The 12,157-nt window shown below is 49.3% G+C and overlaps 1 protein-coding gene across 1 annotated transcript in view; it reads left to right on the plus strand.

The window, feature by feature from the left end:
- The window catches only part of PAPPA2 (pappalysin 2), a 186,007-nt gene that overhangs the window by 147,885 nt on the left and 25,965 nt on the right, over window positions 1-12,157 (plus strand). The window contains exons 19-20 of the mRNA XM_053663686.1: window positions 217-326; window positions 7,884-7,955. Coding sequence (XP_053519661.1) covers window positions 217-326; window positions 7,884-7,955 — 182 coding nt within the window. The remainder of the gene's footprint in view (window positions 1-216; window positions 327-7,883; window positions 7,956-12,157) is intronic.

Here is a 12,157-nt window from a genome sequence, read left to right on the forward strand (position 1 = left end):
GAGAGTAAACTCGGGGACAGAGGCTCTTCGCCAGTCAGCATGGGAAGCATCTTTACAGATGCACAGAAGATGAATATCGGCCCATAACCATGATATAGGTGACCCATAGCACAGGAAGGAAGTGCTTGTGACAAATCAAAACTATTGGTTCCAGGATGAAAGAGACTGAGAGCGGGGAAGTTCAAGTGTCTGCTCTGACTAAATCTGTCCCTGCAGGTGCCCTGTGCTCCGCATCGTGCATCGTGCCCCCGAGCGACCCCGTGGTGCTGCCCGAGAATGTCACTGCCGACACCCTGGAGCACTGGATGGAGCCCGTCAAAGTCCAGGTGAGCAGAGGGGCCATTTGCTGTACCAGGAATGCGGCGGTCTGGACAGACAGCGCATTCCCCGGAGTCATTTCAGAGGCTTTCAGAACATCCTTAAAGCAAACAATGACCTGGGTCATTCCTAAAGAGAAGGATTGCAAGTCACAAAGAAAAAATGGGGAAAGCTTGAGAAAAAAGATGGCCCACACCCAAAGTCCTCAGAGGGAAGACTCTGAGACCAAAAGAAGGATGATACAGGAAGAGGATTAAGACAGGAAAAGTACTACTAATAAAAATAGGGCAGGGAAGAAACCAGGCTTCGGGTGGCGAGCATGCTGATATAAAGGACATACGTGAAAAATTATCATGTTGTATGTCCGAAAATTATATAATGTTACTAACCAGTTTCACCCCAATACATTTATTCATTTCAAAGAAAGGGCAGGAAAACTAGGATAAACCAAAGAAATGAGTCAAAGCAAAAGAAAGGATGTAAAAAGAAAGAGGAATTAGGAAAAGACGAATGAAACTGAAAACAGAATAACTGAAGGAACTGAGTGCGTTGTTTCTGAATGGCCGAATCGATGGTCTTTAAGCCAAAAGCAAACCGAGGGTTAGCTCAGTAGTTAATTCTGATGATCCTAGAGTGTCTCCTTCTGGAGCTCCTCTGGCAGAAGGAACAACTTCTAGCAGCTTCGGTTGTGAGAGAGAGAAGAGAGTAAGGATGGAAATACGCTATTATTTTTCAAGGTTTCAGAGGTGTGCAGGGTGTGGGAAACAAAAGGTTGGGCTGGAAACTCTCGTGTGGACTTCCGGGGCTTGGGTGTCGAACGGTGTCTCCCTTAGTCACCCACCACACACAGAGATCTAGTCCTTTCTGGGTTGACGGCGTCCACAGAGCAATAGCCTGATAGAGAAGAGGACACCAGGCAGAAGGGCTCCAGTAAGTGCCTGCCAGTCAGGGTGACTGAGCAGGGAATTGGGGAGGTGGGACAGGCAGGAGGCAGCCAGAGGTCTGGTCAGCGCCACTGCCGTTGCCCAGAAACTAGGGCCTCCGGCCAGGCCACGGCCGACACACTCGGCACACCCCGGTGCACACCATGCACACCCAGGTGCCTGGCGTCTGGGGCGCCTGAGCGGAGGGGCTGCAGGAGCAGCTAGGACTTCTTCTGGGAGCACTCAGTGCTTTTCTCACCCTCTTCATTCTTTTCTTTCCTTTTCTCTTATCTGTCATCCTAACACTAAAAATACAAGATTCTTGAGGGCAGGAGTGGCATCATCCTGTGATCCCCCGATCTCCTCGATTTATGACTCGTGTTGTCCTCCGCTGGGGACTCTGCTGCTGGATGAAACCGTAGAGCCCTGGAGGAGAGCCACCTCGGCCCCGCAGGGCAGCCCTGATCTGCCCTGCAGGCCTTTGCCAGGCTGGGTTTCCGTGGTTAACCATCGTATGGAGAGAGCATCTCGTTACCTCTCGTGGCTTGCCTACTTCAGATAGGAAAACTAAGGTTTTGACTTGCGTTGTGCAAAAGTGGTCCTTGGGGAACCAAGTCTCATGAAGAGATTCTTCTCTACACAAAATGTGGCCATTGTGTGCACGTACGTGAGTTTTTCTAACTTGAATTTGGAAGGGTTTCTTTCTGAAGAACAAAAGCATTCATCATAACATCCTATTTCCCTTAGTTGTTTGCTTCATAAATTTATTTTTTAGAAGTGGTGTTTTTCCTTTTTTTTTTTTAGTACATTATAATTGTGAAGTCCAAATTAATATAGCATGGTCTAGATTAATGAGATTTCCCTGTGGCTACACACGTCAGGTTTGCAAAGATTCTGGGCACCGCATGAAACTCCTTTCTCAGCTCCCCAGTTTTTCAACAGGACTGCGTGCTCCGTCAAAACAAATCTCATAATTTCTGGCTCTGTTTTCCGAAATCGGTCCCTAAAGGATTAATAATGACTGAAATAAAAACAGGCTGTTTGAAGAGGAAAAAGTAGCAGGAAGAAAGAGGAAAGATAGTGTCTCCCAGGAGCAGTGCCTTCCAGCAGAACAGTCTCCCCACCCTGCTATCTCCTCACGTCCTGGTCCTTCACCCCCCACCCCCAAGCGTCCCCTCGAAGGGCACAGTTGTGCCGAGCAGCTCCAGTGACACTTGTCACACATCAGTGGGAACACAGACCACTCAGGCCCCTGAGCCACCAGAGCCTTCTTTTTCATCAGCTGGAAGCACAGACCTCACTATCACTCTGAAGGTGTCTCCCAGCGCCGGGCCCCTCGCGGCTACAGCAGACGGGACAAAAGGGTCTCGGAGGGCAGGCGGAGAGGAACTGAAAAGCGGATATAGACGCTGGGCGGTGTGCTCGAGCCGGAGGACGTGCGCAGAACAAGGCTGTATCTCATTTAGCTCGCTGTGTCTACAGAAGTGAGATTGTCACAAACATGGGCGACAGCAGATCTCTCTAGTCTGATGGGATGAGGAGCCAAGCAACTATTGGTATAAAGAAAACAATTGAGCAATTTTGTGTTAGATCCTCGTGTTGGCTAAGCATCCGTCCTGTGACCTTTAACTAGGCGTTTAACTAGGCAACAGCCTTTGTGCAGCCTCAGACCATCCTAACAGCCCTTAAGTGTTTTCTCTCTCCTTTCCTCCCTCTTCCTGTTCTCCTTTCTTTTCTTCCTTTTTTTTTCACTTGCTTTAAAAAAATTTTTAATGGCCCAGGCAACTTTAATGGCTCAAATATTAAAATCGATTTTCTCTGAGCCTTTTGTTATATGAAAATTCAAAACATTCTTGGCACTTATTGGTGCAGAATCAGCTCATCTGAGAAGTGACTTGCCAGTAGTACACAGAGTTGTAATCGTATGCACGTGTAAAGAAATAATCACTTAAAAATTCAGTTCTGTGAGGATCCTGATGACCAGTGTTTTAAACTGTGCATCTGAGAGTTTTGCTATTTCTTCATCACTGAGATCTATGGGCTCTGGGCACAAATTAGACAAATATATGAAGGCGAAACTAATTGAAATGAATGGAATTGCACAGGACACCAATAGCAATGAAAAGGAAACTGGGACTCAAATCAATGGAGTGGACCAGAAGAAAGCAAATAATGGCCAAACAGAAAAGAGTCAAGAAGCAAGAATTCAAAGAAATGAGGAGAGTCTTAGGAACCTCCAGGACATCTTTAAACGCTCCAACATCCGAATTATAGGGGTACCAGAAGGGGGAAAGGCACAGCCACCAGTGGAAAACTTATTTGAACAAATAATAAAGGAGAATTTCCCCAATCTGGCAGAGGAAATAGACTTCCAGGAAATCCAGGAAGCTCAGAGAGTACCAAAGAAGTTGGACCCAAGAAGGAACACACCAAGGCATATCATAATTACATTAGCCAAAATTAAAATGAAGGAGAGAATCCTAGAAGCAGCAAGAGCTAAGGGGACAGTCACCTACAAAGGAGTCCCCATCAGACTGTCAGCAGATTTCTCAAAAGAGACCTTACAGGCAAGAAGGGGCTGGAAAGAGGTATTCCGAGTCATGAAATCCAAAGATCTACAACCAAGATTGCTCTATCCAGCAAAACTTTCATTTAGAATGGAAGGACAGATACGATGCTTCTCAGATAAGATCAAATTCAAGGAGTTCATCATCACCAAGCCCTTATTATATGAAATGTTAAAGGGACTTACCTAAGAAAAAGAAGTTAAAGAAACATGAACAGTGAAAGGACAGCAAACTCACAGTTATTAACAACCACACCTAAAACGAAAGCAAACTAAAAGGACAGCTAGATCAGGAGCGGAAACATAGAAATGAAGATCTCAAGGAGGGTTAGCAACAGGGGAGTGGGAGGAGGAGAAGGGGGGAGAAGGTAAAGAAAATAAGTAGCATAGACAGTAGATAGAAAATAGATGGGGGGGCAAGAATAGCAGGGGAAATATAGAATCTAAAGGACTTGAGACACATGGTCATAAACTAAAGGGGGGGTAATGGTGGGGATGGGGGGGTAGGGTGGAAGGGAATGAAAGGGGGAATAGAATGACTGTAACAGCATAATCAATAAAAAAAAAGAAAGAAACAGAAAAAAATAAAAGTGAAAAAAAATAAAAATAAACATTCAAAACCGTTGTTACCCTGGAGGAAGGGAGGAAGGAGATTGATACCAGAGGGACACATATAGGGGATGTTAAGGAACTCTCTAGTGACTTATTATGCTATGGAAGTAGATACAAGAAAATGTTACCATTGGATAAGGTTGGGCAGAGGATACAAATTTATTCTTTCAGTTATTGTCAATAGCCATTCCAAGGTAGCATAGACGGGTATAATTTGCCAAAAATGTTCCAGAAGATTAAAAAAAATCATACTGAGCTGTTAAAAGATAAGCTGAGACATATTAAAGTTTTAAGAGTTTTAAGGCAATACCAAACCGGGGAAGTGAGGAGCACTCCTCCGGGGAAGGACTTCATTACAGAGAAAAGGCAGAAGCAAAGTTAGGAAATTATTGACAGGCTATCACTTAAAGCCTCATCGGCCGTGTGTGATTGGTTGTCCTTATGTGTCCATTTCATGGTCTTGAGGAATTTGGGGCTTAGATTGTGGTCGGCTTGTTCAGTGAGCCACCGCAGCCTGAGCGCCCTAGTGCATTCCCCTCCCCCCCCCACATTTGATTAAAGCAACACGCTCACCGGAGCCAGCCCGTCCCTCATCACCTCACCAGCACAGGTGTCGCCGAGAATTGTAGGTCATGAAAACCATTTGGCATTTTCCTCCAATTTTGATCAATAAGTAGCTCAATGAGTGGGATAGGTATATGTTTACTCACGAGATGAGTGGCTTTCAGAGGCTGGAAAACCCTAAAGACACAGCCTCAGTTCCAGGGGTCGACAGTCACTCATAAAACATAGTTCACCTCTGTGTCACTGAGATAAAAAAATGTCCGTGGGAGGCAGTTCCTGTTCTCCAGGATTTTGCAATCTAGGAAGGTCTGTGACACCGGGACCCGAAGTGTTTGTGTTTTTATAGAAATTACAGAAGGCTGCCCGTCTCAGTTAGTCTCAAGACTGAATTCTAGAGCATTTAAAAGTGGGCGTGGCTATTGTCCATGCCCTGCCATGAATTTACTCTGCGGGTGTATTTGCATATGTGTGAAATGATTTATGCGTAAGCTTTGTCAGAACAAAAGACTTTGTCTGTCGGCACCAAATATCCATTGATGTACGTGGGGTTAAACAGATTAGGTTACACCAAGCAACAGGATTCTCTGCAGCCCGGAGAACCCAGCAGCCCAGCTGCCGTAAATGCACAGAACCCCAGACGCATGGCGAAGTGAAATAAAGTTAGACGGGCAAACAGCTACAGTGCACCAGGGTGCAGAGGAAAATCACTGCGCTCTATCGCTTGTGGGAGGAAGTAAAGGGTGTTACACATATGTGTGCATACACGCATAGACTGTCTCTGTAACGGTACAAAGAAGAACTAGAAGTAGGAGGGAGACAACTGGGCAGTGAGAACAGGAGGGGCCGTGTGCCCCGTCTGCCTTTTGTGTGGTATTCTCGGAGCATATGTTACATGCTCAGGACATGAAGTTACATGACAACAGAAAGATGTGAAAAATAAATTGGAAACAATAGGAGAAAAGAGCATTGGAGAGAGAGAATTGAAAACAAAGATAAACTCTTTTCCTCCCTCTTGTTTTTCTTTTGTGATATACTTGTATTTTGAGAATTTCTAAAACATTTGAAAAACAAACCTCAGCATCCTTGCATTTAGAAAAGGGGTGGATTGGCGAGAAGGTTTGGAGGGAATAAGAAGCTGACACACTAGGTTCAGAGTGTTCTGGAGAGTACTAGCCATGGTCATCATGAGAGGTTTCAAGGCCAAGTGGAGGGCCTTCACATCCCTCCAGGCCCTCGCACAGCAGACCTTGAGCGCTCCAAAGCAGCGACTGGATTGGTGCAGTGGAGACCCAGTGCTGGGCTGATGAGGGCGGCGATGGCGGCCATCGCGGGTACAGTGTTGGGGACGGAATCCAGTTGCCATGGATTCATATTCCAAGGGCACAAGTTACAGTATTTTTCCATCACCATTATCTGGTGCTAGAGTTCCACTGGTACCTGCTTTAAAACCTAAACGAACCGTTTCTAGGGAGCAGAGCCATTGTGTACGTGTAAATAGTCTGCTTAACGGGCGTTGGGTGCGGAACAGCTCACTTTTTCAGGAGGCTGAGCACCCTTTATGCATTTACCGTATGTATCGGTTATCCTGACTTGATTTAATAACCTTTTCTGCACACTGGGATAACTCATGCCAAGGCAACTTCTACATTATTACAGTGTGGAAGTTTGACCATCAGAAGGTGTTAGGATTTATGGGATTTCTTTCCCTTGAGGAAAGCTGCAGAGGAGGAGTTTTAGTTTAGTTTCCAGTGTGACTCCAGGAGACCATAGCAGATTCCTCTTCTCGGAGGTGACTCTGCGGTCTACATTCACATACCCACACGTTAATACACGCGAACATCTCCATTCTGATTATGGCCCTGTCAGCACTGTAGAGTGGAACGTCCAGTCCCTAGAGGTGCTGCCTGCCACAGTGGGTAAGGCTCATGTCTCCCTGTGTGGTGTTTTTCTTACTATCGAACGGAATTCCCATGGCTCCGAACCGAAATGGGAATGTGACCGTCTGCAAATGGGCGGGCAGGCTGTGGAGAGGGTCTCCCTGTCTCTCTGAGACCTCCTACGGGACCTTCTCTTTTCCTGAAGCGTAGCTCTGGAAATTTTAAAGTACAAAAATTGAAAGGAAATAGCCCAGTGAAAATGAGTTATTGTTTAACAAAGGGCAGGCAACGGTTTCGACGGGCATCTGGAAGTGGCCGCTGGGAACGAGAAAGTCACCCGTGTGCTGACACCAGTGTGTGTCCACACTCACCCACTTTGTGTTGGTGCCGTTGTGAGTCCCGGCAGCTTCACCCTAACCTCCTTTGTCCAGTGCATTCACACACCCTCTTAATTCCTCCGAGGAAGACAGGGGTGGGGCTCACAGAGCTGCTGAGAGCCCGTACTCGCCTCCAGGTCCTGTTGGCGCTCGCACCTTCTGCTCCCACCTCCCGGAGGTCCCTCTCTAGCTCAAGGCTCTTCTTGTGAAGCTGTATTTCTCAGCCGTTAAAAACCCACAGTGCTTCCTGACCCACACAGCCATCTTGCAGTGTCTTGTGACGTTATTGAAAATGTCAGAACAAACGAAACCAGAATGATGCCTGAACCACTCGATACTCAGTATAATATTGAGGATTCTTTTCTAAACCACACCGACACCACCACCTGGGAAATGTTGCTGCCTCGGGGAGGGAGGGAGGAGGAAGAAGAGGATGAAAAGTCCCCTCCACCGAGTTGGTGCCACGGTGTCATGGGCAGGGCTAGCAGCTCCATGGGCAAGACCAGACAACCTTGACCTTTTTCACGGGCGCAGGCGGGTCTTGCTGCTCAGGGCACAGGGCTGGACTGGCGGGGTGAGCTCAGGATTCGCCCCTTCTCCCGCTGACTGGGTGTCTTTGTTTTCCCCCTTCCGCCTCCTCCTCCAGAGCATCGTGTGCACTGGGCGGCGTCAGTGGCACCCCGACCCCGTCCTGGTCCACTGCATCCAGTCGTGCGAGGTAAGTCACCTCCGCTTCCCCAGACCCGGGCCAGACTCCTCTGTCCCGCTCACGGGGCCGCGAGGCTTTCTGATTCCAGATGCTTCCTTTCTCCACTCCCTTGCCTTTTGTTTCACTGCTTCACTTTAGCTCCACGGTCCCACAGTTACAGATACTAGGGTTTCTGATTTTGCTTTCCTTTAGGCGAGATTCCAGGGTTTCATTTTCAATGACTTAGGAAGAAGTAAGGTAAAAGCACACCAGGATTATTTGTGGCTCCGGCATTCTCTAACGGGCCCTGTTTGCGCCGAGTCAGATCGGGGCTTTGCAGACCAAGCGGCTCACAGGCAGGTTTAGTTGGCCAACGCGGTGTCTAAAAACAATTTTGTTTTGATTGCTCATATTTAAAAAGTGGGACTTTTTCACATAAAATCCGTATGTGTATATAAAACATTTCACACACCCGTACACACATACTCCAAGTAAAAATAAATATAAAACACTTTGTGTGAAGATATTTCTCTTGGAAAACAAGACTGTTTGGCAACCATAGAAGTGGTTAGCTGGATCTGAGTAGCTGCTACAGCCCCAAAAGGACAGCTGTTCTTCAGGTCGCATGGTCCTCCCCTCTCACTGGGGCCCCTTGCCTGGTGGCCCCCCTCATTTACATCGGCCACCTGGGTCAGTTAGGCATCTCTGTTCGACCCCTGCAGTCCACTGTTGGGTAACTGAGTCGAGACCTTTACCACCTCAAGGAATCCTGTCCGCTTCTTCACATGGGGACATTCCCTCCCGGGGACACGGAGGGCACCGTGGCTTCCTGAGCCAGATGAACAGGGGTTACTGCAAGGAAGAGTCCTGAGTGAGGCAGGCTCATCCCGATGGATGACTCGAGAGTCCTGACCCTGAGAGCAGGGGGTCGCTGTGCACGCGGACCCACGAAGTCTCTCACCCTGGGTACAGCCAGTGACAGACACTCCAGTGTCCGTCACATTGGGTTTTGTCGTCCATCTCTCTCACCTGAAGTAAGTAAGGAAGCCACTTCGCGGCAATGCCTGGCTCATCCCAGCGACTGCCGGGTGCTGGAGAGAGCCGTTCAATGGCCATTGATTTCCAGCCCCCTGCCCCCTGCCCCCATGCACCCCGCACACGGGTGAGTCCGTTTGTCCCTCTGTGTCTCCGTTTCTCTTGGTGCAATTCCGGGAAACTGGGATCTCTGTGAGGCCATAGAAGGGGGAGAGGTGGCATTTCCCACAAAGGGAAACGGGACCCATAAACCAGCCTCGTGAGAGGGCACCAGGCAGAAGGGCGAGCGTGGCGTGTTCTCCGTGGTGGCCTGGGCCAACAGAACAGCTGGTCTTCTGCCATGAGTAGAAAAACAGATGGCAGTGGGGTGGGGAGGACAGGGCTGACTCACAGGCCGGGCGGGGGTGAGCAGCGGGAAGCGGGGGCCAGGGAAAGCGGGAGATACAGAGATGGACGACTGGGGGACTGGGAAGGGATCGGAGCGTCCTGAGGATTCCCCTCTGCTGCTCCAGTGCGTGAGCACGGGAGGGAGGGCGGGTAACGGAGCTTGCAGCTGACCGGTGTTTCCCAGAAGGTTAAACAGAAAGCCTTCCCTGTTTCTCCTCCCCGCCTCACTGCGCCCCAGCCCATCCTCTGGGTTCGTATTCCAGAGCTTCCTAGGCTTCCCTGAGTCCCTCTGCCGATGTGACAAGGAGTGAGACTCCATCCCCTCTTGCGACTCCCGTGCCAGCCTGTCACCACACACTGCTGAGCCTTGACCGCTCGGCCGCCCTTGGTACTCTCGCTTCACTGGTTCTGAGTGTGGTCCCCGGACCAGCACAGTTGGCGTCACCAAGGAGCCTGCTAGAAGTGCCATGTCGTCAGGCCTCGCCTCGGACCTACTGAATCAGAGCCTGCGGGTGTGGGGCCCTGCGCTCTGTGTTTCGACAAGGCCCCAGGTGACGCTTAAGATCGCTTGGGTCAGAGAACCACAAGTCCCATCACTGAGGGAGCAGACAAGAAGGTTCCCAGCCTGTACAGAGTCCCTGATATGAAGCTTTCTTCCTCCAGGAAGAGTTCTGGTCAACATTCTTCACGTTCTGCTTTTTCTGCAACATTTCCTGACACTCTCTGGGTCAGTCTAGATTTGAAAGAACAAAATTCTGCTTCTGGCCTCCTAGAAAAGGCTAGGAGGAGAAAAACATCACTTGGCAAAGTGGGAGAAAGAAGGAAAGAAAAAAGACTCACTGATCACAGGAAAGGAAAGGATAATGGATAAGGGAGGGTTAGGAGGAGCAATGCGAGGAAATAAGGAAGGAGAAAGGCGGAGAGGGGAGGGCGAGAAGGACGAGGAACTCGGGGCGGAAGCCGGCGTGTTCCAGGGGCAGCTGGGCAGGCACTCGGTTCTTTCCTGGAAAAAGTCAGCGAAATGTGTTGGGGGAACCGGAAAGCGTCAAGGGCGGCTGGAGGGAAGACAGACCCAGAGGCGAGATAAACCGAACGGGGCCAGGAGGGAGACCGGAGATTGTATAAAGTGCAGCTTTGCACAGAAATTGAGCTCAAAGTAGACAGGTTGTGCCCTGGTATCTAAAAAGGGCTTCCTATGTTTGCTTTCCAATACTGACTCCAGTCCTGAGACGTGCCCCTTAGACACACCGCCCGTGAGAGAGCGGAGCCTCCCCTTTATTTCTCTCAGTGAGGCCAAGAGAGCGACTCCCCCCGCTCACTTCCTGTCACCTTTTTGTGCCTTTTTCTATGTCCCTTGGCCACAGAGATTTCACCTTCAGTCCCCACTGCTCTGTGCCTCTCTCATTCTCTAGACAATGGCTCTGAGGCTTTCTTTTCTTTAAAAAGGTGCGTGTAGGTGATCCCGTCCGCTCATTGTCACGTGTGTCCGCATTGTCTCAGCAAGCACGTGTACTACATGTCTGCGACCCGAAATTGTTCCCACCATAATCCTGATTTTTCCGTCTCTTCTCGTGTCTGGCCTTCTTGACCCGAACACTGCTTGTATTTGCCGGGGTTTCTGTAAGTTGCAGATGGGCAGAGATGGCGACTCGGTTGGTAGCAAGGCTTGGGAGCCCAGCAAGTGGAGATTCAAGTCCTAGGTCAGCCGAGTGGTGTGAGCCTCCGTGTCTTCATCCGCGTTGGGAGGTGGGGGCGGCGAAGCTGTTTCAAGGAGTTGTGACAAGGGACTCGTTCACGCGATGATGCATTTAAAGCATTTAAGGGTCCTGCCATGTCTGGTCCACAGCGGATGCTTGTCCCGTGGCGGCGTTTGTTGTAAACGGAGCAAGAGCAGCAGAAAGCAGGGCACAGCTGCCGGTGTGGCTGTAGCGGGACCAGGCACAAACTCTGAGGACAGGAAAGAGAAGAACAGGAGGAGAGAGGGGGATGGGCTGCTCCTGGGGGCTCCCTGGGAGATCCGTAACTCACAGAGCACATGGAGCCGGCTGCTCATGCAGCCAGTCACTGCGTCCCCTGGTCACCAGCTGACTGGACGGGCAGCTCTGCTCAACCTGGTTGGGGACCCCGACGTTTCTCACCTGGGTTATCTCAGTGGTTTCCCAATTGTTCTTTCTTTTCCCAGACCTGTTCCCACTGAAATTATAGACAGGTATACAAACATCTGTGTAACTGTGTAGAAAACAAATATTTATTGCCAAATGCTTGTTCAATAAAGTGCACTCTTTCCAGTGTGGAGAGGGAGAGGGAGGGGGAGGAAGAGGGAGCGAGGAATGGGGGAGAGAGACTTCTCGTTTTGTGGGGTAAGATTTGCAGGGAGTATCCATACCATCATGAATACACTGGCACGTTCAGGTCATGTGCGTCTTACCCTCTCACCTTCCTTTTTCCTTCCTTCCTTCCTTCCCACCTTCCTTCCTTTTTCAGGTCACATGTATTAGTTTTTCCAAAGACCGCCATGCTAGGTCCCACTTAAACAGAGAACGTCTTATTCTCTAGGGAAGACAGCTAAGGATAAAGAACACACTTACAGCCTCCTTTGGGTCAGAAACGATTCCTTTCCTTCTCGAAGGATGATTGAAATGGAAAGAGGGAGAGGGGGAGACCTGCATGTTGACTCTGGTTTTCTCTTGCAAGTTTTTCCCAGGAGCCTGATTCTCTTGTCGGCCGTTCGCTGGCTGGTACTTGGACTGTCTCTTTTTCCTAAAAGACAGTTGTGGAGGACAGAGGCAGAGTGTCAGGAGAATTAGGTT

Source organism: Artibeus jamaicensis, unplaced genomic scaffold, assembly GCF_021234435.1.
Source record: "Artibeus jamaicensis isolate MK-2021 breed Jamaican fruit bat unplaced genomic scaffold, CSHL_Jam_final contig_327, whole genome shotgun sequence".
NCBI lineage: Eukaryota > Metazoa > Chordata > Mammalia > Chiroptera > Phyllostomidae > Artibeus > Artibeus jamaicensis.